The sequence below is a fragment of the Oncorhynchus masou genome, chromosome 10, assembly GCF_036934945.1.
Source record: "Oncorhynchus masou masou isolate Uvic2021 chromosome 10, UVic_Omas_1.1, whole genome shotgun sequence".
Classification (NCBI taxonomy): Eukaryota; Metazoa; Chordata; class Actinopteri; order Salmoniformes; family Salmonidae; genus Oncorhynchus; species Oncorhynchus masou.
The window spans coordinates 15,084,740-15,111,794 of record NC_088221.1 but is presented as its reverse complement, the minus strand read 5'-3'; the positions used below and the strand labels follow the sequence as shown (position 1 = coordinate 15,111,794).

Here is a 27,055-nt window from a genome sequence, read left to right as displayed (position 1 = left end):
AGTTGGATAAAGCACAGATCTGGGACCAGGGTAGTTTCATTTTAATACAGCTTCCAATTCGCTCATTCATCCCCCCTTCCCCTCTCTCCCATGAACCACTCCACCAGATTAAAAATGTGATTCATCAATGTTCTCTATATCTATTGTATCAATTGTCACTTCTGTTAAACATGATAAACAATCTATAGGCAATAAAACAAACATTTTAACCATATCCTTTTATTTCAAAGCAGATGTTTCATTAGGGAATATTGAACTCTGATTGTTTACACAAAGCCAGTGGTTTTCATTTATAGTTCAAAGGAAAGTCATGGCGAGGAATGTAACACCAGTATGAACTAACACAATGGAACACCACAGCAATGCAGTTACACCTAAGGGGGAGATGTTTTATTTTTTTTACATTTTAAAAGCTGGGTCTGAACATAAGCACGTCTAAAAAAAAATAAAAATGCATACAATAATACAAAAAGCAATGTGTCAGTTCCGAATTCATTTTCTGACTGAGGTTAGGAAAAAGTTAGAATTCCCTGAAACAGCCAGGTAACTTTTTTTTTTTTTTTTTTTTTAATTATCTAACACCACAACCATTTTAATAATCAGCCCTTCAAATCAAATTGAGCCTTCTCTACTGACATACACTTAAGTCAGACAGTTTTATATGTAGCACTTACAGTATGTTCAGTGACAAATGTGACAGTTGGTAATGCAAACACTTAAAAAATAACCATATGATTAGTCATACTGGTGATGTATCCATGTAATATTAGTTAAGTCAGGCATTAAGGCCAGAAAGAACAACACAGGACATCAAACTCATCCCTTCCATTACAATTATCACACTGGAATAACATGACCCCTCGGTACCAGACAACAAAAAAAGTAAAAATAATCCTTAAACCTGACAAACTTTTTATTGTCAAAAGTTCCTTCCAACAGTCACATGTTCAGCCATTTCACCACTAAACCCTCAATGCACATGACATTTCCAACATTTGTAAAAATTTGTCTGACTGACCCCCCCCCCCCCCCCAAAAAAAAATGTCTCCTAGCTGTCAAGACTTTTGAAATCTTAAATTGTACAAATGTTCCAGAATTGGATCGGTTGTAGTATTTGTCTAAAATCGTTTTACAGCAGAACCACCCACACACATTATTAGGTATAAACGTGCGAATGTTTCATTTCGATGATGGACAAGAGTGAACATTTACTGGACTAATCACAGTCATCAGAACTTGAGCTGAACTTCTTTTTCTTGCTGTGGTTCTTATCCTTCTCTTGGCTCTTTGACTTTTGATTCCGCTCAGGGCTTTTCCCTGTGTCTTTGGACTTGTGAGAGGACTCCTTTTCTGGGCTTCCCCCCCTTTTCTTCTTGGAGATGGGGCTCTTTCTACCCCTGTCCTTCCCTTTGCCCTCCCCTTCACTCTCAGAGTTGCTGCTCTTGGACCTCCTTCGTCTGTGAGTGTCTTCACTGTCTCTGTTCTTCCTCTGATGAGATGAACCGTCTTTGCTATGGTCTCGATTGTTGCTCTTACTCCTGGAGCGCCTGCCTCTACGGGAGTCTCTGCTCTTAACCTTGTCTGGACTCCTTGTCCGGTCTCGGCTCTTGGATCTACCTCTCCTTTTGTCCTCTCTCTCTCTGTGGCGCCGTCTTTCATTGCTCTTACTGCGCTCCCTACCTCGCTCTCTGTCCCGTCCTTGCTCTTTGTCTCGAGATGAGACATGTCTCCCCATGTCCCTGCTTCTGCTGAGAGATCGGTTTCTGTCCTTTCCTGAGTTCCTCTCCTTGCTTCTAGACTTTGCCTTAAGCTTCTCACCATTTCTTCCTTTGGTCTCCTCTCGGTTCTTGTCAGCCTCAGTGGATTTAGAGTGTTCTTTACTTCTAACACTGTCTTGAGTTCCAGACTCTGTGGCTTTTTCTTTGAGGTTTCGGTCCTTGCTTCTTAGGCGGCCCCTCTTATCATCCCCTTTGCTATGTTTCTGATCCCTCTCTCTGCTTTTGGACCGACCACTTTTCTCTTTGCTCTTACTGTGGCTTCGAGATGTGGCCTTCTTTGCCTTGTGTTTGTTGTGCTTGTCTTCAGTTTTAAAAGTGTCCTTTTCTTTGCTCTTGGATCTATGGGAGCGACCTTTCTTCTCCTCTCGGTTTTTACTCTGTATTTCAGCAGCGTGTTCATGCTTGTTTTCAGAGGTCTTCCTCTCTCTTCCTCTTGGAGCTATGCCACTCTCATTCTTGTCCTCTGTCATGTCACCCCTACAAATATAAATACAGAGTAAAATCACCCTCACAGAAAACGCAGAATCCAAGTTGAGACTTTGAAGACACCTTAAAATAACGGGCCCTTGGCTGATGATAACCTTTGGCAGTAGAATAAATTAGCCAATACTTGGGAAGCTGCTTAACTAGATAAGAATAAGCTGCTATATACTTCAACAGCCTGATCAGTCCAGCACCGGCAGTTAAAATACTAAAAAAGTAGTACTTACTTGTCACCCTTTATCCAACGGTCTCCGCTGGATGCTCTTGGTGCCCTTTGTGCACGCTGCATCTCATGGCGCCAGTGTGGAGGAGTCTCACTACGCTGGTAACGGTCCCTTGACCTCGACCTGGAGTGTGACGGAGTTCGGTACCGCTACAAGAAAGATAATAAATTACCATTAACTTTCTAGACCCGTGTTTTGCAGAAACTGTATGATGATAGTACCGTACTTGCTTGACAGTGCACTTACTCTTGGACCTCTGCCTTTAATCGTCCTGCCTGATCTTGTCATCAGAAGGCTCCTCTGATATGCTGACTGACAATGAAACATTCTGCAAAAAAAAAAAAAAAACGCATTTCCATGAATATACTGTTGTTCCCAGTTGTAAAGGTTCAGAATGAACTGGAATGTTGTTCCGTCTTGTCCATAAACTCACCTCTCCCTAGGCCTTTCCCTCTCCCTCTTTTTTCCCCTCTCCTTTCCAAACTCTTCTTTTTGCTGCTGAGGACTTCTCCTCATAAGGAAACTATTTTCTGGGATAACAGGGATTTCCTCTGGCCGTACCGTAGACGTAACCTCTTCCTCTTTCTCATCACCACTGCCAGCCTCAGACCTACAGACATTACAGACCAGACTTAAAACCTACGCTCTAATGAAGGCGGTTGTTAAGAGTTCACATGCTACGGAACACATTATAACAGTCACTACAAACTTTTTTTTATCTTTCTTCTTCTTCTGTTTCTTGTCCTTCTTTTTCTTGGACTCTTTCTTGTGCCTCTTCTTCCGTTTCTTGGATTCCTTATCAGATTCACCCTCAGATTCAGAAGAGTCGTCGTCAGAACTGTCAGAGTCACTTGAGCTGTCGCTGCCACTGGAGACGGCCTTCAGTCTTTTCTTCTCTTCTTTCTTGGCTGTAAAATGGTAGAGGACAGTTAACATACAGCACCAGTCAAAAGTTGGGACACACCTACTCATTCAAGGGTTTTTCTTTATTTTTTAAATTTTCTAGATTGTAGAATAATAGTGAAGACATCAAAACGATGAAGTAACACATGGAATCATGTAGTAACCCCCCCAAAAAAAGTGTTAAACAAAATCAAAATATATTTTCTATTTTAGATTCTTCAAAGTAACCACCCTTTGCCTTGCATGCTCTTGGCATTCTCTCGACCAGCTTCATGAGGTAGTCACCTGGAATGCATTTTAAATAACAGGTGTGCCTTGATAAAAATACATTTGTGGAATTGAATTCCTTCTTAATGTGTTTGAGCCAATTAGTTGTGACATGGTAGGGGGTATACAGAAGACAGCCCTATTTGGTAAAAGACCAAGTCCATATTATGGCAAGAACAGCTCAAATAAGCAAAGTGACAGTCCATCGTTACTTTAAGACGAAGGTCAGTCAATGAGGAAAATTAAGTGCAGTCGCAAAAACAATCAAGAGCTATGATGAAACTGGCTCTTGTGAGGACCACCACAGAAAAGGAAGACCCAGAGTTACCTCTGCTGCAGAGAATAAGTTCATTTGTTACCAGCCTCAGAAATTGCAGCCCAAATAAATGCTTCACAGAGTTCAAGTAACAGACATATCTCAATATCAACTGTTCAGAGGCTACATGAATCAGGCCTTCATGGTCGAATTGCTGCAAAGAAACCACTACTAAAGGACACCAATGAGAAGAAGAGACTTGCTTGGGCCAAGAAACACGAGCGACAGCCATTAGACAGGTGGAAATCTGTCCTTTGGTCTGATGAGACTAAATTTGAGATTTTTGGTTCCAAACGCCATGTCTTTGTGAGACACAGAGTAGGTGAACGGATGATCTCCGCATGCGAGGTTCCCACAGTGAAGCATGGAGGAGGAGGTGTGATGGTGAGTGGGTGCTTTGCTGGTGACACTGTCAGTGAGTTATTTAGAATTCAAGGCACACTTAACTAGCATGGCTACCACAGCATTCTGCAGCAATACGCCATCCTATCTGGTTTGCGCTTAGTGGGACTATCATTTGTTTTTCAACAGGACAATGACCACAAACACACCTCCAGGCATTGTAAGGGCTATTTGACCAATAAGGAGTGATGAGTGCTGCATCAGATGACCTGGCCTCCACAATCACCCGACCTCAACCTAATTGAGATGGTTTAGGATGAATTGGACCACAGAGTGAAGGAAAAGCAGCCAACAAGTGTTCAGCATATGTGGGAACTCCTTCAATACTGTTGGAAAAACATTCCAGGTGAAGCTGGTTGAGAAAAAGCCAAGAGTGTGAAAATCTGTCATCAAGGCAAAAGGTGGCTACTTTGAAGAATTTCAAATATATTTAGATTTGTTTAACAATTGTTTTGGTTACTACATGATTCCATGTGTTATTTCATCATTTTGATGTCTTCACTATTATTCTACAACGTAGAACGTAAAAGTACGGTAAAAATAAAGAAAACCCTTGAATGAGTAGGTGTGTCAACTTTTGACTGGTACTGTAAGTGCTAAGGATACCTTCCAAAGCTATGATCCTGACGATAACACAGTCCAAGGTCTCCAATCTAAAACAATGAGTTTAAAACACCTTGCCAATTTTTGGGAATCCTACGAACCTTTTGATTTTGGAATTAGCTCTCCACAGTTCATAACTTTCACTTCAGAGTATGGTCTACTGCCAGTATCTGTCTTTTGACTCTCCATTGTCTGAACAACCTCTTGGCCAGAGATCACTTGGCCAAAAACCACATGGACACTAGAATAAAAATCAGCAAGTTATAACAAGTGAAAATTAAGAACAGATCGCTATTTATCTAACATGCTCTTATTATCAAAAGACCATCCAATCAGATACAGATTGTCGAACTAAGTTGCAATGCTTGTCAGAATATTATAATTACCCATCCAAGTGCGGTGTGGGTTTTGTTGTTCTGTATTCCAGGATAACAAAAAAAATGGAGCAGAAGATTAGAATGAGCCAAAAGAAATGTAGGTTTTGAGTCACTCAAGATGCTAGATTTATGAATGACCAACTCATAAATGTTGCATTACTCATCTCATATGTATATAATGTATTACATTCAATTTGACTGTATTTGAGTCCATACCACTCCGACATTGCTCACCCAAATATTTATATATTCTTAATTCCATTCCTTTACTTTAGATGTGTGCATTGTTATGAAACAGTTAGATATTACTACACTGTTGGAGCTAGAAACACACGTTTTTCGCTACACCCGCAATAACATCTGCTAGACATGTGTATGTGACCAATAAAAATTTATTTGATAGTAGCAAGGCCCTTAAAACATTGATATACTTACATGAAAAACTGGGATCCATTGGTATCTTTACCCCTGTTTGCCATTGACAGGAGGTACTCCTTGTTATGTTTGACAGAGAAGCTTTCATCTGAGAAACAAACAGGCCATTAGATAGTCCTTGAGGCTGGTTATGATTAGAATATTAAACTAAATCTGTAGAGTCCTACCTTCAAAGAATCCTCCATAGATAGATTCCCCTCCTTTTCCATTGCCTGATGTACAGAAGGAATACAGAAATGTGAATATCTGCAAATAAAACATTTCTACGTTTTGGTTGTTTGAGGCAAACACGTATTTAATATACCTTCACTGAAGTCTCCTCCTTGAATCATGAAGTCCTTCACAATTCTGTGGAATAGGCATCCTTTGTAATGCAGAGGTTTTTGTGTACCTTTTCCAATTCCTTTCTCACCTACACAAAAAAAGTAAAGGTTTAGTCAAAACAGAGAAGGCAATATGTGCATCATCTAAAGATGGTTTGAAATTAGTGTACAAAGACAAGAGAAAGTCAATTACCTGTGCAGAGGCATCGAAAGTTCTCACATGTTTTGGGGCAGACGTCAGAAAACAATTCTACCACAACTCTGCCAACTGCAAGAGAAACCAGGTTTATGTACGTTTTAGTAAAGCATCTCTAAATTTCAGATATATGATTAACTGGTGGTAAGCTCAAAATGGAAAAACGTTGCATTCTTACCCAGCACGTTGCTGATGCCAATGTCAAAAAAGCAGCGTGGACGCTGAACTTTTATTCCCATTATCAAACTTCTGTAGCTGAAACCAACGTGTTTTGCGGTTAGTTAGCGAGCGTAACTTAGCTCGATAGCTAGCTAACGTTAGTTGTTTACAAACATAACACCCATCTCTAACTAAAAGCGGAGGCTAATATAGCGTATTCATTCATTGGCATTAGGACCATGGTGTATCAAAAACATGACTAGATAGTTAAGGTTAACTGATTTAAAAACACGCTTTATCAACATTAATGAAATAACGTGAATATCTAGACGAAACAATGTAAACTAAAACGTCATTTTCATTCTAGTTAGTCGTTTTGCGGATTATGGCCTGCAAGTAGCTACGCTGCTAAAACTACTAGCTACTGTTAACGTTAGCAGGTACTTAATGCAACGATTACATCTCCGTCTTTCTTTCGGATTCACCGCTATTTCAAAATTGACATAACTCACAATAGCGGAAATATTAGAGAGTTGACCTACAAATTAGCTCAGTTGGTCAACTGAGGCCAATCTCTCACGGTAGTTCTCCTCAACAAGGTGAAATCGAGTTTCATTCAGCGCTTCCTCCACAATGTTTTCTAAAGATGGCGCGACAGGAAAAGTCAGTGCATTTTGGGTAAAAAAGATGCGCCAGTCGGCGCGCAGAAGACGGCCTTTCATACGTGCGAGCTTTGGTACATCTGGCTGGTGTTGTCCGTTATTATGATGATCACTCATAATGCAAACGCAAACATTTTTGATCAAATATATATTTTTAAATGTCTTCCGTTATTGTTTACCTGCTGCTTATGTAGAGTACATAAACTAAGGGACACAGGTGTTTACGTGTTATTTACATTAGGTACTTGCTCATGGATTATGGTAAAAGGTACAGTATATTGAAACAAGTACGGCAGTGGTCACGCTTCAAGAAATCGAGAAATCCGGGGGAAAGAGTGCGCACTTGTTTGAAATGGAAAAGCGCCGTGGTAGCTACTATATTGATAAAGAAGAACATCAAGTCGGGTGCACTTTTGAGCGCTACATCCCTTGGGGTTCGTTCTGCTTGTGACAGCCGGTTAAATGGCGTCCCTTGACAAGATGTATGTCAGAAGAAGTGCAGTATTATCATAAGGAGAGTTATACTTGGAATACGGAGGAGGAATGGAGAGGAAATAGGCAGAGGAGGCCTAAGAGAGGAAGAGGGTGGATTTGAGTCGGTTAAAACGGCGGGGAAATTGAGATTGTTAAAGAAGAATGGTAGAAAGTGTAACAGAGTGAGTTGAAGACAGGAGGAGAAATGGAAGTGATCGAGGGCGAAGTATCGGAGGTGGTAGGTGTGGTGAAGTATTGGAGGGGGTAGGTGTGGTGAAGTATCGAAGGTGGTAAGTGTGGTGAAGTATCGGAGGTGGTAAGTGTGGTGAAGTATCGGAGGTGGTAGGTGTGGTGAAGTATTGGAGGTGGTAGGTGTGGGGAAGTATTGGAGGTGGTAGGTGTGGGGAAGTATTGGAGGTGGTAGGTGTGGGGAAGTATTGGAGGTGGTAGGTGTGGTGAAGTATTGGAGGTGGTAGGTGTGGGGAAGTATTGGAGGTGGTAGGTGTGGTGAAGTATTGGAGGTGGTAGGTGTGGTGAAGTTCTCGGGGCCTGAGGCTTGCACTGAGAGTCAGGATAAAGATGAGTCTGTGACAGTAGGAGGGAAGTTTTTTTTTAAGTGGACCCCTTTGATCCATTTGAGGTTTCAGGGTGGGTGAAAACAGAGTTGGATGTTGTGAAATCGCTGAGGGTAACCAGAAGTGGTCTTGTGATAATTGTATGTGTTTCTGCTGGTCAGAGGGAGCGCGGTGTTAAACCTTTTGGTAGGCCGTCATTGTATTTAAGAATGTGTTCTTAACTGACTTGCCTAGTTAAATAAAGGTTAAATAAATAAACAAAATGGGGGCAAGATATGTGAATTGTTTTGCTCTCACGAAAAGGGTGCCATTGAAATGAGTTATTACTGGGGTTGTTTGGTGCAAAGCAGACAGACAGGGTGGCGTGAGGGGAGTTACAGAAGATTCATTGTCTGTTCTTTTGAGTTTTGATGTTGAGTCTTTGCCGGACAGTGATGTTAGGATATATAAGTTATCCCGTATGAGCTTTTGTGCCGACTACATTACGTTGTTACAGGTGTCAAGCTTATGGGCATGTGGCAGCAGTGTTTAGGAGTGAGGTTCCTAGATGTGAGAAGTGTGCAGAAGAGCATGAGACGAAGAAGTGAGTAGCATTGGGGAAAGTAGTGGTATGTGTTAATTGTAGGGGTATCCATGTGGCTGGGGATCAGAAATGTCCCATGCAAGAGAGGCAGGTTGAGGTTTTACAGGGTTAGAGTAGTGCAGGGGTTGTCATATGGTGAGGCAGCGAAGAAGGGTCAAGGGGGAGGGGATCCCGAGAGGAGTAACAGATCTGTACCAGTACAGAGGGATAGGCCAACAAGTGATATATGTTTCAGTAAGATTGGATTTTTGGCATTTATAGTAATGGTTATCAACTGTACTGCAGGGATGAAACGTAAGTCGCAGAAAATAGAGGTTGTTGTGGTAGCTGCAGAAAGGTATTTTGGTATGCGAGACTTGACATCAGAAGAGTTACAGGGTGTGTTAAGTGGTGGTGTCCCATCATTTCAGACTTTTGGCCTAAAGTAGGAATAAATATTTAAATAGTGGAGTAGGGTATTTATTATTTGAGTCTAGTGTTAGATGGTAGGATATTTGTTGTGTTTTTTTATTTGAAAAATATATATTTTTTGAAGATGTTTTTTTAATCAAAGTACAAGGGAGTTATACTCCTGTTTGGTAGGTGGCGGTAATGCAATATTTATTGGATGCCAACCGCCTTTAAACATAATCGAAGAATAATAAAAAGTACGGTAGCCTAACACAGCCAACAGACTCAAGTCAAAAATTGATGTAGCCATTTAGCTAGCTGGAGAAGTAAAATAGATAAATTATACTAGTTTGTTTGGTAGGTAGATTTCACTCTAATTCATCATTTGATATAACAAACAAAAAGAGACTTACACCGGTAAACGCTTAAACAAGATGTGTTGGGAACGGGATTGACTTGGGCACTGTCCTGTCCCCACGTGAGTAGAACACGCTTTTATAATCATTGTAATTGTCACTGCTAAGGCTTGAAAGTCAAGTCCCTGATTTTCCAATGATTAGGTATAGTAACTTACTACTTAACCCGTTATGATAATAATTTGCCAAGTATATTATTTCGTAATATTATAATCATACTGTATAGGCATGCTTGTCAGATATAATTAGGAATATAAAAGGACGCCATCAGTGTCAGTCAGCTGTGTTGTTGCTTACGTTACTGGATGCATGAATTAATTGTTTCAGCGTGTACCTTAATTTCACATGATTAATTTTGTGGACATATGTATTTATCTTCGCTATAAATTCATATCTTCTACAGATGTTTCACTTAAGGAATATGCAGGCAGCTTTCTGTGGACCTGATCTTGGCCCTGGTTAGTTTACCTTCTAAATAGGTGGACTTCCATTGTCACTTGAACTAGGCCGGGTTCTCCATGTCCATGTTTCGGCTCCGAGCTGTGACTGGGAGCCACTACCTGCGCAGGTTTTTGCATGGGGGAGCAGCGAACCGGGATCATGTTCTGGAGCAGCTTGGCATCTGCTCTGGTGAAGACCAAGTGTTGGAAGTGGTCGGCAAGAACAAGGCCAAGCTGACTGTGAACCATGTTGGCTGTGCCATAGGCATGCTCTGGCATTTCCAGAAGGAGAAGCCACAGATGCTCAGAACGGTTGAGTTCATCAAAAGCCACCCAGAGTTCCTGACTCTCCGGGTGCTGGCTGAGAACAAAATTGAGCTCATGGATGATGTCATGTTGGTGGACATGCTCTACAATGTTCTCAGGTACAGATGTTCACTAAGTGGTGGATAAGCAGATATACTTAGTCTTTAAATGTTTGTTTACATTTTCACATCAATGTTGTATTTTCTCATTTGAAGGCTCAATGTGGAACCATATGATTCTCTTGCTCAGCAATTGGTCTCAGAGGCCTGGCTCAGATTATACAGGTAAATCAATAACATGTTATTTAGCTATTGAATACTACATACCTAAAGCAGAACCATTATCTTTTAACATGGTGATGTGAGCTGGTGTACAGATGTGAGTTGATTCACTGTTTTTCAGATTTCCAATGCCATCATTGTCCAAGTTTGCTGTCTGTCTAAGTGATCAACATCTGCAGCACAGTCCTCCAATGGGTCAAATCACTGACATTTTGAATCAGAAACTCTCCTCAATTGATGATGCCAGGTACAAAGAAACCAACAGAATCAGTACTGGTAAGTCCTTGATACTACTTCATTTTTCACATTTCTGGACATGTCTCTGCAGGATCCTGACAACCCTGATGGTCAGCGTGTCATCTTTGGTGTCCCCTCATCTGCGGGATAAACTCATCAATAAGGCAGATCATCTCCTTGACACCATGGATCCCTCACACTACAACAACCCCAGGAGGATGGTGCAGTTCCTGCGCAACATCAAGTATAGTTACCGCCCCCTGCTGGAGAAGTGCAACCATATTCTCCTGCGCAATGTTCCCCACCTAAATGCAGAGAACATAAGCATCATCATGGGGCTCTACCAGTCAATCCAGTTCAACAACTGTGACTTCCGTTTGGCTGCAAAACAAAGGCTAATGGAGCTCGTGGACTCGAGCGCAGACCCTTTCTCCTTCACCAAGCTGTTTGTTGCTCTTGGGCCTATGGCAGGGGAGGACACCAAAGAGAGGTAGGTTGAACATTTTAGTATGCCACAGCTATAATCTGTTTCAATAACCTGTATAGTTTTACAACTATGAATCAACTTTGAGTCGTGACGCAAGTTCAATTCACAGACTGTTTTTTTAAAACTCTTTTACATTGCCTTCAGAAAGTATTCAAACCCCTTGACTTTTTCCACAATTTGTTGTTACAAAGTGGAATTAAAATTAATTTAATTGTTCTTTTTGTCAACGATCTACACAAAATACTCTGTCAAAGTGGAAGAAATGTAATTTATTTTTATAAATGGCAAATAAAACACTCAAATTTTGATTAGGATATGTATTCAACCCCCTGAGTCAATACATATCAGAATCACCTTTGGCAGCGACTACATCTGTGAGTCTTTCTGGGTTACTCTAAGAGCTTTGCAAACCTGGATTGTACAATATTTGCCTGTTTTTCTTTTAAAAATGATTCAAGCTCTGTCAAGTTGGTTGTTGATCATTGCTAGACAGCCATTTTCAAGTATTACCATAGATTTCCAAGCCGATTGAAGTCAAGACTAACTAGGCCACTCAGGAACATTCAATGTCGTCTTCCAGTGTATATTTGGCTTGGTTTAATAATAACCTTATTGTCTGTTGGAAAGCAGAGTGAACCAGGTTTTCCTCTAGGAATTTGCCTCTGCTTAGCTCTTTCTTTTCTTTATATCCTAAAAAAAATACTCCCTAGTCCTTGTCAATGGCAAGCATACACATAACATGATGCAGACACCACCATGTTTGAAAATAAGAAGAGTGGTACTCAGTGTTGTTAGATTTCCCCCAAATATAATGCTTTGTATTCAGGACAAAACATTTCTTTGCCACATGTTTTGCAGTATTGCTTTAGCTGTCATTTAGGTTAGTATTGTGGAGTAACTACAATGTTGATTCATCCTCCGTTTTCTATCACGGCCATTTAACGCCTTAAATAGTTTAAAATCACCATTGGCCTCACAGTGAAATTCCTGAGCGGTTTCCTTCCTCTCCGTCAACTGAGTTAAAAGGACACCTGTATCTTTGTAGTGACTGGGTGTGTTGCTACACCATCCAAAGTGTAATAACTTCACCATGCTCAAAGGGATAGTCAATTACCTTCTTTGCATGACATTGGAAAACCTCCCGGGTCTTTGACGTTGTATCTGTGATTGAAATTCACTGCTTGACTGAGGGATTATACCAATAATTGTAAATGTGTGGTACAGAGGTGGGGTTGTCATTCAAAAATCATGTTAAACACCATGTATGGGACATAGTTAGTCCATGCAACTTATTATCTGACTTGTGAAGCTCATTTTTTATTCCTGAAGTTATTTAGTCTTGAAATAATAAAGGGGTTGAATCTAGACATTTCAGGTTTTAATTTTTTATTCAATTGTAAACATAATTCCACTTTGAGTTTATGGGGTATTGTGCGTAGATCAGAGACACATCTACATTTTATCCATTTTAAAATGCAGGCTGAAACAGACCAAAATGTGGAAAAAGTTGAGGGGTGTGAATACTTTCTGAAAGCACTAACCACTTATCTTTCAGGTTGGAGAGTACAGCACTGCTACTGGCAGAAGATTTAAATGCCCATCAGGCCCTAGCTGTGGCAGAGACACTAGCGGAGATTCAGTGTAGAAACCTGAATCTGATCCAAAAGTAAGTTCATTCTCTGTTGCAGCCATGTTTGAAAGTTGCATGTAGACAGTAGAACTAAGGCAAGTTCCTTTTGTCAGTCAACTTCAGTACAACATACTATATTGTATATACATACTACTAACTGTTCCATAGTGGTAGAGTGTGCTCACCCCCTGGATGTTGTGTGCTGAAGTTTGTACATGTTATCATACGTTTTCTGATCAGACAATTTGTTATTCTTCAATTTGCTAGTGCAATGAGTAAGATGGCTAAGAAAACGACCGAGACGACAGTGGCTAAGCCGGGGTCGATCATGCCCCCATTCATGCGGTTATAGCATTTCTCTGAAAGATACTCATGATCCATGTATAGTTTGTCTCGGCTTGGAGCCCACTCAGGCGGCCCTCACTCGAACCAGTCCGTGTGCGCATTTTTACGTACCGTGTACAAGCTCCCCGGAAAGACGTGTAGCATTCTTGAGGATGCTTGGAATTACAGATGGCTACTTTCCTTTCCCGGATGCCAGGAAGCGGAGCTGGGTTGGATGCTTGGTACAAATGTTTGCCTGGGCGCGGGGTACGTGGTGGTTGCCCGTGCCCAACCGGTCTCCTGTATGCTCTGTCGCCTAACTCTTATATCCTGCAAGGTGATTACGACAGATGCATTCCTCTGAGGGTGGGGTGCTCTGTACGAAGGCAGCTCGATTCGGGGGGTATGGACACTGGTGCAGAACACACTGCATGTCAATTACCCGGAGTGTCTGGGGCACTGGCGCTTCTTCCTGTTTTCATCTGGCTGGTCAGAACCGACTATGTCAGTGGTGGCGTGCATGAATAGATGGAGAGACTCTCTCTCCCTCCTAACCTTGGATTGCTCCCTATTGCTGGGGAGCAGGGCGCACATGCTTTGGGCAACGCATGTCCCCGGTTGCTTCAACTCAGGTGCAGATCTTTTCTCCAGATGGGGCCCTGTCCCTCAGGAGAGACAATTTTGTCAGGGCCGACATATTTTTATGCATCGCGAGGAAACGTACTGTCATCTATTTTTCTCGATAGGGGACCCGGGTGCCCCGTTGGGAACTGGTGCACCAGTGGCCTCGTACCCTCCTTTACTCAGTTCCACCACGTTGGAGTGGGTGCACCGGGAGGGCTTACCATTGATTCTTGTGGCTCCCCGTTTGCCCAGGCAGCCGTGGCGATCATTCGCCTTTTTAGACAAGGACTGGTGGAAACTTGTTGTTCCAGATGCACAGGCAGGTTTGGCAAGCGAGGCCCGAGATTTGGTTCCTATGAGCCTGGACCCTAAGATGGACAATTATTGCTACCATCCAGTCTGCAAAGGTGGTTGAATGGCACGAAAATGGGCCACAGGATCTCGTCACGGGTATCTGTTCATTCAAATTGCCATCGATAAAATGCTATTGTGTTCATTGTCGCCTGTAGCTTATGCCTGCCCATGCCATAACCCCACTGCCACCATGGGACACTCGGTTCACAACAAAGACATCAGCAAACCACTCATGCACACGATGCCATACACTTGGTCTGCGGTTGTGAGGCCGGTTGGACGTATTGCCAAATTCTCTAAAACAATGTTGGAGGCGACTTATGGTAGAGAAATTAACATGAAATCCTCTGGCGACAGCTCTGGTGGTTATTCCTGCAGTAAGCATGCCAATTGCAGACTCAAAACTTGAGACATCTGCGGCATTATGTTGTGTGGCAAAACTGCACATTTTAGTGGCCTTGTTGTTGTCCCCAGCACAAAGTGCACCTTTGTAATGATCATGCTGTTTAATCAGCTTCTTGCTATGCAAAGGCGAAATGCTCACTAACAGGGATGTAAACAAATTTGTGCCAAAAATGTGACATTTCTGGGATCTTCTATTTCAGCTAATTAAACATGGGACACTTACATGTTGCGTTTTAATATTTTTGTTCAGTGTAGTATCCGTAGGGGTCGGCTTGTGGCATGATATATTTCCCTATAGTATGTTGTACCGAAGTTGACTGACTGAAAGGGAACATATATAACTTTAACTAATGTTCGTTCACTGAAGGAGGGAAACGTGGTGCAAAACCTGTTTGCTCCCGCACCGCCCGTTGCTGGGCTCGGTGACGAGTGGTATTAAATTGAAGGAATGAATCCGAGCCTCACGCTTATCACCTGTGGAAGGCGGGGCTTCCAGCGAGGTACAGATTACATTGGCCTTGTCAAGTGTGATTGTAGATCCTTCAACCGAAGTTGCGAGAGTGCGACTCTCCATCCGTATGTTGTACCTCGTTTCCCCTCCTTCAGGGAACAGTAGTTATAGTCATAATGTAACATTGTCTCTTTACAGGATTGCATCAGTAGTCCACAAGAACCTGCATGTCTACAAGCCCATGGAGATAGCCAGGATCACACAAGCCCTGATCCTGCTGCATTACCAGAGTCCAGAGCTCTTCACTAAATTAAGGAACATCCTGGTTCAGTGAGTAATTATTCAAAATAATTCTTTGCCCACCAAGCTCCTTTGTGTGTAGACGGGTCACTCTTATTGCATACTATACAGTATGAGTAAGCTAATACAACTTCTTCTCACAGGTTCTTGCTGAACAGCGTCTACCCATATGAAGTGACCATGCTGACTCGTGTTCTCGCCATGCTGCCTTCACCTCGACTCGACGAAGGCGTCGTTTCACGGGTGGAGGCAGTGCTGTCCCAGTGTAATCTGAATGACCTGAACACCTTTGCAATGGCCGTCGCTAAGTGGGTGCGAAATGACCCGTCCTACCGACACAGCACGCCCAGCAAGTATGTGCGTCTGCTACAGACACTGAACCGCTGCGGGCATGAGCGCCTGCGCAAGGCTGATCGCCTGGACTTGGTGTTGGAGGAGCTCAAGTACATGTCAGGGGAATGGTTTGAGGAGATGCTGCTGGAGGAGACCATGGTTACACTCCAGAGGTTGGAGGACCAGATATCCTGGACCAATTTGCCTGAGATGGCCCTTTTCCTGACCAGGACTAATCACCTCTGTACTCCATTAATGGACCGCATCGCTAGCGTGGCCATGGAGAATATCAACAAGGTACTTTGAGACATGACACATGACCTTTTATTTCACATTAGGGAATACTGTTGTATTGCCTGTATATATGTAGAGACAGAATGGAAGTCCCGTACTATAACTATCCCCCCCCCCCCCCCTTGTCCTGAAGATCCACTACTCAGCGACTTATGCCACCTTGCTGCCCTTCGCCGTACTGAATTATGATCCACCAGGGGTGGATGAGCTGTTTGACATGTGCATTCAGCGCGTCATACCTCATATCAGTGAGTGATTGTGGATTATGCTACATCTTTTGTGTTTGGAACTCCTCAATAGGACAAGCCAAATATATTGTTCTTCTTCCTCCAGGTTCCTTTGACCCCCATCTGCTTGTACTTCTCGCATATGCCTTGGCTGTGGCTGACTGCTTCCCGGAGGACCTGGTTCGAGAAATCTTCAATGTGAATTTCCTTGCCAAGCTGGATTCCCAGTTAGAAAGTATGTTATCGGATTATATTAGAAATGTGTGAATGAATACAAACTTGTATCCTGTTTCCCTTACTATCAACAAAAAAAAAGCTAATCAAGGTTGATTTGTATACAAATGCAAAACAATATACATTCGGTGGCCAGTTTACTAGTTATACCAACCTAGTCATGGGTTGGACCCCCCCCCCCCTTTGCCATTACCATTACACCACTGCCACCAGCCTGTATCGTTGACACCAGGCAGGATGGAGCCATGAACTCGTGCCGCTTACGCCAAATCCTGACACTGCCATCGGTATGACGCAACAGGAACCGGGATTCGTCGGACCAGGCAACATTTTTCCACTCTTCAGTTGTCCAGTGTTGGTGATCGCGTGCTCACTAGAGCCGCATATTCTTGTTTTTATCTCATAGGAGGAACCCAGTGTGGCTGCAATAGCCCATTCATGACAATGACTGACGAGTTGTGCGTTTCCGAGATGCCGTTCTGCACACCGTTGTACTGCGCCGTTGTTTGCCTGTTTGTAGACTGCCTGTTAGCTTGCACGATTCTTGCCATTCTCCTTCGACCTCTCATCGAGCTGTTTTTGCCAACAGGACTGCTGCTGACTGGATGTTTTTTGTTTGTCGCCTAATTCTCGGCAGACCCTAGACACTGTCTGTTAACTCAAAGTTCCACCACAACAAGGTTCCAGTTTTTAACGTTTACTCAGCCGTATTAGACAATACAAGGTTGCCATTGCACTCAGGCCAGGTTCATCAACAACGAGACTCCTGCGCAGGCGCACTAATAACAGAGTGATAGGGATACTTAACACGGTCATGTGTGAAAAGCCCAGGAGGTCAGCCGTTTCTGAGATAATGGAACCTGCGCGCCTGACTCCGGCGATCATACCACGCTCACAGTTTTGCCCATTCTAACATTCAATGCCTCGATGCCTGTCTGCCTGCTTTATATCGCAAGCCATGGCCACGTGACTCACTGTTTGTAGGAGCGAACCATTTTCGTGAACGGGGTGGTGTACCGAATAAACTGGTGTGTAGTATAAAAAGGTTGAATATTATGAGATGAGGCTGGTGGGATAAGCATAACTCTCTTTTGTGTTAGCCCTGCCTGACGCCCTCAACAAGCGGATCCGCCTGCGTCTCATGGAGCTAAATCGGGCTGTGTGTCTGGAGTGTCCAGAGTCCCAGGTTCCCTGGTTCCACGAGCGTTACTGCCTCCAGTTACAGAAGAAAGGTGAGCCAATACTGATATATTTGTGGATTGCCCCAGTTCCTACATCACAAATGTTGAGGGGTCTAATTTCACGCTTACTTTTGTCAGGGAATGGTTCCATCAGTCCTGTCCAACAACAAATCCACAAAATGCTTGGGGAAGTTCTTGGAGGGATTAATTGTGCCAGAGTGGCATTGCTCACTACTTATTTCTACACAGTAGGTGGGTAATACACAGGATTGGATTGTGGCATGTTTGACAGCAGTTGGCTCCTCCCTTACAAAAAAAGATTGCAGCCAGGATGCAGTAATAACTAGTGTGCTGCAAATACTGCGTCCAGAATAAAATAAAAAATTCTGCAGTAATTTTGCAGTGTAACTGTAGTTATAGTGCATTTATTCTGCAGTTATTGCGTCCAAAATACCACAGTCGACTGCAGTTTCAAACTGGCAATCTATTTTTTTTGTAAGGGCTGAGTCCTGACCATGTGTTATGTTAGTCGATTGGTATAACATTTAATTAACTTTTTAGTGTGTCTGTCACCTGTTCTAGTTGTGATCTATATTTCATCTTATCTCCCTAGATTTTGAATGTGTTCTGGACAGACACCACCAGGCAGTGGCCTACAGTGAGCAGAGCCAGCTGCAGATATCTGAAGATGGAAAGGTCCGCTGGGGTTCTGACTCTGTCGGGAAGGATCGGAGTGAGGTCCCTCCAGGGGCACAACGGTACAAAACTTTATTGGTAGATTTCAGAACTTTTGGTTGAAAACGTTTTGCTGATGTACTGTTATCATGGGTAAACACATTGAAAATGATTTTTTTTCTCCCTTTTTCCACATACTCAGTGTTGCTGTGGACTTCTTGGATTCCAAATCCTTCTGCAAAAACTCTCGTCACATGAAAGGGGAAGCCATGATGAGAAAGAGACATCTGGAGATTCTGGGATATCATGTTGTCCAGGTATGTGTGTGAAATATCATGTCTGTCCTTTTCAGTGGTATTACTGTGTATATAAAATTGTACGTCACTGATTAATGGTAATGCCATTTAAACAGATCCCTCATTTTGAATGGAACTCTATGGAGCTCTCCACACAGGATGCATGGAAGGAATACCTTCGGAAGAAGATATTTACCGGGCTTCCCTGAAGCACCTAGATGTTGAATGAAGGACACGTGTTATATTGCTTTTGCTACCGAACTGTGAGAGGAAAAAGTCTGCCTTTTAGAAATGTTTATTTGCAGGCAGGTCATTGACTATTATTTTTAAGCATCAGATGTTTATCAAGTGCTCCTTATTGCCAACTCCAAATCCTAAAGTGGACATGGAGCTACCTCACCTCCTACCAAGACAAAACATGTATCAGGCTTTTTATATGAACTGTGTCATTTGTCAAATAATAATAATTGTTTGTAATAAAAATAAATAAAAAAGATTTGTTTTGGTGGTTTTGATTCCGCCAATGAATCTGTTCCACATAAATATAATACATTGAGCAGGAAGACATGTATGTAGACAAACCTTTAAGGTACAAACTTTACTTTCTTGCCCTTGTTTGTACCCTGTTTTGTTCTGCTACCATGCCTTGTTGCTGCCATGCTATGTTGTCTTAGATCTCTCTTTATGTTGTGTTGTTTCTCTTGTGATGTGTGTTGTCCTATTTCTTTTCTGCTGCAGCCCCCGTCCCTGCAGGAGGTCTTTAGCCTTTTGGTAGCTGGTCATTGTAGATAATAATTTGTTCTAAACTGACTTGCCTTGTTTAAATAAAGGTTCAATAAACTTTACAAAGACGGGCAACAAAATACAATATTATAATACAATATTATGGTGGGTTACAATCCTGAAGGATCTGGATGAAATTCACTTTTAAATAAATACTTTTCTCAGTCCTCCATGTTACATCTAGACAGTACATATTGTGTTCTTGTTCATAATTTAGGCATTTTGGCGGCATTGAGGCGCATAGACACACAGGAGGCCCCTGAGGCATAACACATCTCTTTGAGCATTCCGGTCCATTCACTTTTATCCTCCTCATACCTGCCACAGGAGAAAAGAGAAGTTAGATGTTATACCCAGTGTTGCTATGTTTGTGTTTTTTTCTGCTAAACTGGGCTACTTTGGAATCGATGTCGTGGGTGAAAATGTATGGGTGTTAGGTTTTGGGCTCATTTGGAAACGAGGTTGTGGGGGAAAATGTATGGGTGGTAGGTTTTGGGCTACTACCGTCATGGCATTTCTCTTAAATATACCGTACCAGTCAAAAGTTTGGACACACCTAGTCATTCAAGGGTTTTTCTTTATTTTTACTATTTTCTACATTGTACAATAATAGTGAAGATATCAAAACTATGAAGTAACACACATGGAATCATGTGGTAACCCAAAAAAGTGTTGAACAAATCAAAATATTTTATTTTTGAGATTCATCAAAGCAGCCACCCATTGCCTTGATGACAACTTGGCACATTTTCCAGGGGAAAGTAATCTAAAAGTAACTGAATGTAATCAGATTACGTTACTGAGTTTGGGTATTCCAAAAGTTACATTACTGATTACAATTTTGGACAGGTAACTAATAACTAATGTATTACATTTATAAAGTAACCGACCCAACTCTGTAGAAAAATAAAGAAACCTACGCATTCCAGGGGTTGTGTCCAAACTTTGGATTGGTACTGTGTGTGTTTCACTGTGACCTGCTGCTGCTGATTATCAGGCTGTTAGCGAGTGAGGGAGGGGGGGTGCGCATTGAGGGCACTGGCTGAGAGAGTGCTGCGGTAGAGACAGAGCAGCAAACACACACCAGTTGTATGTAGGCTATTTAGATTTGTCCTGTTGGAGACACCCCTTTTCCATAAAACATTAACGCACACTAGCGCTCTTTAGAAAAATTCACTCAGAGGTGGTTTAAAGTAAACTGCATTCTAATGTCGACTTTCCTTATGGATAACCGTATCAAGCTAAGAGTTTTATCATGCTCAGTTCTAGGGTCTGGAGAGCTGCACAGAGTGTACAATTGAAATAGAAGTTATGGAACTCCCTTGTGTGCTTGGGTTATGGGAAAAGTCCACAATGAAAATGACATTAAATATGGAGAATGATGGGCTGCATTTGTTAACCATCAAGTAGGCTATTCATTTCTATGTCATTGCAGTCTACTGTAGCCTACCATTTCATACAATAAATATACATTGAAATGATAAAATCACTTGAGTCATTGCTAATCAATTTGTGCCACTTGTGTAGCCTACCTGGAGCTGGAAAACGGATTCAATAAATAGCATATAACTCAGTTTGTGGTTGTAGCCTTGTGTTATTATGCAAGTATTAATGGCCATGTTTAGGTAATTAAATTGGAAGTTATCAATTGTGGTCATGTTCACAGCTCTATGGCCAATGTATCATTCTCCACAATTAATGTCAGTTTCATTGTGGACTTTTCCCTGAAATTAGATGTTGGCCTATCAGGGGCTATAGGCTACCTGCATCTCGCTCAGCAAACCATGGCAAAATTGAATTGCAATTATAAAGCCAGATATTAGTCAGTAGCCTATGCATATTGAAATAAGTCAATCTCGCAAATAGGCCATTTATAAGGGTTTGTAGTCTTAACATCTGGCACATAACGGCACCATTGCCAGAAAATAGCCTAACATTAGATTTTTTAAGGTTTGTCCAAGTATTTCTTGCACAGAGATTTCGAGATCCTCTGTTCAACTTTCATCCCTAAAACTCTCCTGTCGGATTTATCTATAGTTATGCATTAGCTCAAACAGGATTTATTGGCAATTATAAACGGGGTGGTTTGAGCCCTTAATGCTGATTGGTTGAAAGCTGTGTACCACATTAATTACAAAAACATACTTTACAGTTGTAATTACGTTGGTAACCAGTTTATACAGTGCCTTGCAAAATTATTCATCCCCCTTGGCTTTTTCCTATTTTGTTGCATTACAACTTGTAATTTAAATAGATTTTTATTTGGATTTCATGTAATGGACATACAGTCGTGGCCAAAAGTTTTGAGAATGACAAATATTAATTTTCACAAAGTCTGCTGCCTCAGTATCTTTAGATATTTTTGTCAGATGTTACTATGGAATACTGAAGTATAATTACAAGCATTTCATAAGTGTCAAAGGCTTTTATTGACAATTACATGAAGTTGATGCAGAGTCAATATTTGCAGTGTTGAACCTTATTTTTCAAGACCTCTGCAATCCGCCCTGGCATGCTGTCAATTAACTTCTTGGCCACATGGCAGCCCATTCTTGCATAATCAATGCTTGGAGTTTGTCAGAATTTGTGGGCTTTCGCAAGCCACTGTAATAGCAGTAAGGCACCTCAGGGGTTTGTGGTATATAGCCAACATACCACGGCTAAGGGCTATGTCCTAAGAAAAGCCCTTAGCCGTGGTATATTTGCCACACACCACACCTCCTCAGGCCTTGTTGCTTAGTCATAGCAGTCAAAACTAGTTAAATCGACATCCATTGATGGAAAATGATCTGGAGAGTTTAATAAGAACAATTTATCTTTTTTCTTGACATTTATTCTTAAACTCGCAATAATTATAATTTGATGGAAAACCAAATTTAGCTTCTTAGCCTATGTTAACGACATTGATATTCCTTCTTAATTTGCTTAATAATGTTATGGGAAAAGGGTTAATTGGTTTATATGTGGCAACTCCTCTCGCTGCAAATTTGTTTTGGGGAGCGGGTATTCAGAGGTCATTGGTCTAGAAATTGTAGGGAGACCTGGCAACCCTGGTTATACCTTTGGTACTGAGCATACAGTAAGTGGTAGTGAAACCATTTGTACACCAGAAATTATAAACTTATCAGGGGTATTTTAATATAGAGCATCTCTAAAGATAGCAGAGTACAGTGCATTCGGAAAGTATTCAGACCCCTTTCCTTTTCCACATTTTGTTACATTAAAGCCTTATTCTAAATGTATTAAATATATATTTTTTCTCAATCTACACACAATACCCCATAATGACAAAGCGAAAACAGGTTTTACATTTTTTTTGCAAATGTATTACAAATAAAAAACAAATACCTTATTTACATAAGTATTCAGACCCTTTGCTATGAGACTCGAAATTGAGCTCAGGTGCATCCTGTTTCCATTGATCATCCTTGAGATGTTTCTACAACTTGGAGTCCACCTGTGGCAAATTCAATTGATTGGACATCATTTGGAAAGGCACACACAGTTGAAAGTGCATGTCAGAGGAAAAGTTGTCCGGAGAGCTCTGAAATAGGATTGTGTCGATGCACAGATCTGAGGAAGGTTTCCCAACTTTTTTGAAGCATTGAAGGTCCCCAAGAACATAATGGCCTCCATCATTCTTAAATGGAAGAAGTTTGGAACCACCAAGACTCTTCCTAGAGCTGGTCGCTCGCCAAACTGATCCAATCGTGGGAGAAGGGCCTTAGTCAGGGCGATGACCAAGAACCACATGGTCACTCTGACAGAGCTCCAGAGTTCATCTGTGGAGAAGGGAGAACCTTCCAGAAGGACAACCATCTCTGCAGCACTCCACCAATCAGGCCTTATGGTAGAGTGGCCAGACAGAAGCCACTCCTCAGTAAAAGGCACATGTCAGCCCATCCCGTCTGGAGGAAACCTGGCACCATTCTTACGGTGAATCATGGTGGTGGAAGCATCATGCTGTGGCAATGTTTTTCAGCAACAGGAACTGGGAGACGAGTGGGGATTGAGGGAAAGATGAACGGGCAAAGTACAGAGAAATCCTTGATGAAAACCTGCTCCAGAGTGCTCAGGACCTCAGACTGGGTCGAAGGTTTACCTTTCAACAGGACAATGACCCTAAGCACACGGCCAAGACAACGCAGGAATGACTTCTGGACAAGTCTCAATGTGCTTGTGGCCCAGCCAGAGCCCGGACTTGAACCCGATACAGGTTCGAGCCCAGTATGGGACAGTGGAGGAAGCTAAATTGTTAGCAGCATACTGACCCCTGCTACACCTATACCGGGATACTGTATTAGTAAAAGTATCAAATCTTTAAGAAGTATTTTTTGCAAGCTTATATCTCTGGAGACCTGAAAATAGCTGTGTTGCGACGCTCCCCATCCAACCTGACAGAGCCTGAGAGGATTTGCAGAGAATGGGAGAAACTCCCCAAATACAGGTGTGGCAAGCTTGTAGCGTCATACCCAAGAAGAGTTGAGGCTGTAATCACTGCCAAAGGGGCTTCAACAAAGTACTGAGTAAAGGGTCTGAATACTTACTGTATATAAATGTGATATTTCAGTTTTAATTTTTAATACATGTGCAAAAATGTCTAAAAACCTGTTTTTGCTTTGCCATTATGGGGTATTGCGTGTAAATTGATCAGGGGAATTTTTTGTTTTAATCTATTTAAGAATAAGGCTGTAACGTAACAAAATTGTGAAACATTCAATGGGTCTGACTACTTTCTGAATGTACTGTATATAGGATTGGATGAAATTTGCGTACTAGTTAATCACTTACTGCCAGACGTCAATGATTTCCGTAGGGGCAACTTTGTCGTCCTCCGTCGCCACAATGGTAAAGCCTCCAATGGCATATAGCAATCCTCCACTACTGACCAGGTTCACGGAGCTCCTCTCCTGGGGGAAATCTGTGAAGGGCACCCACCTGGAAAGAGGATCATTGTTAACTGAATGGCTCTGTTGTTAGATTGTTGCTAATCATAGCCTGCAGACTACAATGTCAAGGCACATACTTATTGTTTCCAAAGTCATATGCTTCAGATGCAGCGGTGAGACCATCTTCATTGACCCCTCCAGTCACCACAATCTTCCCATTGTGAACGACTGCCCCAAACATGGATCTTGCCATTTTCATAGCAGACAGCTCCTTCCATTCTGACTTCTTGTGGTTGTACGCAAACATCTTATTGGTTGCTTTGCTTTCATAGAAAAAAGGATGGGAAATCACATTTAGGAACACAGGGATAAACCATCGTCTCAATGAGGATTATAAAACGACACAAACTCATTTGTTTTACATCAAGCATCTACTATTTTAAACCTTTTGTAACGAAGTTAAGAACGTGCCATTGGAACGTTGTTAAGGAGTGCGGTCACTTGCGAAGCATAGGATCACTGGTTCTAGCCCAGTGTGGGGCAGTCGGACAGGGGAGGAAGCTAAATTGTTAGCAGCACACTGACCCCTGCTACACCTATACCAGCATACTGTATTAGTAAAAGTATCAAATATTTATTAAGAAGTGTTTTTTGCAAGCTTACTTGTCATCTGTCTTCCCTCCGATACAGTACACCAACCCATTCTGGGAGACAACACTATGACCATGGATTTTCAGAGGCAGCTTTTTGGTCTCAGCCCACTTCATTGTCCTGGGCAGCAGATAGTAAGGACAAAACATGTGTTTAAGGCTCCTTACTCATTTAGTGACAGGTATTAAGTGTGGGAATATATGAACTCAGCCAAGTGGATAATACTTACTCAACATCATAGCACATTACAGAGTCAAGAGACACGTTGGACTGTAGATCTTTACCAGCTACAGCAAACAATTTTATTGCCAAATTCTCCCATACTGAACAGACATCTGGGAGAGGGCATAGGGGGCAGAGCTATCCAATCAGCAGCAAGGATATCCAGCTGAAAAAAGAACCGGATATTAGAATATTCCAGTCATGAAGCCATCTATGGATGGTTTTCATTTTCTGATGGTCAGAGAACGTTCCTTGCTCATTGCATTACACATGGTGCTAGTTTAAACGTGTATCATTGGTATAACAAATATTTAGCTTCTATATAGCAAATGTACAGTTTATAGATTGTGTGTAGGCCTGTCTCCCACTTGAATCTTCTCTTTGTGCTTGACTGGGTTCAAATGCCTTCCATTTAATTTGTCTGTATGTATTTATCTGTATATTTTATTATTTTATTGCTCTAGGGTTATAGTTAATTGCTTTGATAACCTTATTTACTATTATGTATGGATTTATTTTTCACTCCTTATGTGATGTGTACTGCACAGAACTGAAGAAATATCACTGAATTATCACAGTGAATTATTGTAATGTTTGTTTATGTGTCAATTAACCCCATAAGGGATGGGTTGCCAATTGGCGATTTGACACGAAAATAAAACGTCATTCATATTAATTCATTCATTTGGTAGTGAATGTCCTTAGGAAGTGAAAAAACATGGCTTCTTACCTGATAAAAGTAGCACTGTAATGGAGCTTCTTTATCCTCTTCATCGACAAACAATCCTCCCAGGATAAAGAGATCATTCTTCTCTGACGTCAGGCTGACATGGTTGTGTGGTATCTGCTCAGTCAATGCAGCAAGGAAGCATTCGTTCTCAACGCCATCATAGGCCACTGCAGCAGTGTCGTTGATCATCAACACAAGATCCTTGGAATACATACCAACTCTCTTGATATCATTCAGGTAACCAGGTAACCTGTTATCCTCTTCTACTTCACCACTAGATGCATCCTTCCCTGACTCTCCTGTCTTCTTTTTGGGGAGTTTCCCAGAAAAAGAATCTTTGATTACTTTGATTTTTTTTGAGGAGCTCAGGGTCAGACTTGATGTTGTCATCCTTTTCCACTTTCTCATTGAAGTACTTCTCTGGGAGTAAACGGAAACGGATGCAGCCAAAGGCCTCATCCAGAGTCTTGACACGGTTCTCCTTGTCTTTTCGAATCCATTTCATCAGGGATTCAAACACCACCTCCTCCTTTTCTACACTGAGAGAGTCCGCTCCGATGACAGCAAAGAGTTCATGAGAGGCCAGCTCTAAGAAGTCATCCTCCTTGGCCAGGGTTTCAAAACAATCTGCAATGTAGTCTCGACTTCCCAATGCCAGTCTAGGACAGTTGAGCACCAGTGCCATTCTGAATATGGCCATACAGTTACCCGGGGACAGCTTCTTCTGTAGGAAATTTGCACACACAGTGAACACTGAGGGGATCTGGAAACGGTTTGCCACAGCAAAGATATCCTGCACATTGTCGTCTGTGATGTCGATCTCTGCTGAATACATGTAATTCACAATCATCTCCATGATTGTGGGATCTAAATTCTCCAGAACGACCTCCATATCCATTTCCTTAGCGTCGCCTGAGATGTAAAGCTCTCGGAAATAAGGACTACAGGCTGCCAAAATGAGCCTATGACAGGGCAAGCTTCTGTCTCCCACTTTCAGAATGCAGTCAATAAGCTTGTTCTCGTTCAGAAGCTCTTTCAGGCCATGCTGGAGCAGGGTGCTCTGAAACAGGCGCAGATCTTCCCTTACGGCTTTCGGATCCATGTTGTAGGAAACGTGACTTGACAAAGGATATGG

General features: G+C 42.0%; 3 protein-coding genes across 3 annotated transcripts; 1 reads left to right on the top strand and 2 right to left on the bottom strand.

Moving 5' to 3' along the window:
• Positions 1 to 363: 363 nt before the first annotated feature.
• LOC135547207 (peptidyl-prolyl cis-trans isomerase G-like) lies at positions 364 to 7,129 on the bottom strand. Its single transcript, XM_064975983.1, has 13 exons — positions 7,009 to 7,129; positions 6,486 to 6,562; positions 6,305 to 6,379; positions 6,093 to 6,200; positions 5,956 to 6,000; positions 5,789 to 5,876; positions 5,363 to 5,392; positions 5,078 to 5,217; positions 3,195 to 3,393; positions 2,919 to 3,095; positions 2,732 to 2,813; positions 2,489 to 2,634; positions 364 to 2,255 (listed from the first exon to the last, which is right to left on the bottom strand). The coding sequence occupies exons 2-13, from the start codon at positions 6,544 to 6,546 to the stop codon at positions 1,217 to 1,219; spliced, it is 2,190 nt and encodes a 729-aa protein (XP_064832055.1). The 5' UTR covers positions 6,547 to 6,562; positions 7,009 to 7,129; the 3' UTR covers positions 364 to 1,216.
• A 923-nt stretch (positions 7,130 to 8,052) lies between these two features.
• On the top strand, positions 8,053 to 19,657 carry fastkd1 (FAST kinase domains 1). The gene is made up of 15 exons (XM_064975981.1): positions 8,053 to 9,628; positions 9,970 to 10,431; positions 10,528 to 10,596; positions 10,715 to 10,840; positions 10,922 to 11,320; positions 12,873 to 12,983; positions 15,304 to 15,435; positions 15,549 to 16,035; positions 16,166 to 16,280; positions 16,366 to 16,494; positions 17,594 to 17,725; positions 17,813 to 17,926; positions 18,288 to 18,432; positions 18,552 to 18,666; positions 18,762 to 19,657. Exons 2-15 carry the CDS (start codon positions 10,085 to 10,087, stop codon positions 18,852 to 18,854), a joined length of 2,514 nt encoding a protein of 837 aa, XP_064832053.1. The 5' UTR covers positions 8,053 to 9,628; positions 9,970 to 10,084; the 3' UTR covers positions 18,855 to 19,657.
• On the bottom strand, positions 19,635 to 27,022 carry klhl41a (kelch-like family member 41a). The gene is given in 8 exon segments (XM_064975982.1): positions 19,635 to 19,746; positions 24,220 to 24,366; positions 24,455 to 24,640; positions 24,981 to 25,088; positions 25,198 to 25,271; positions 25,273 to 25,356; positions 25,921 to 26,277; positions 26,279 to 27,022. Coding segments are annotated over 8 exon segments (1,812 nt in total).
• Positions 27,023 to 27,055: the final 33 nt, after the last annotated feature.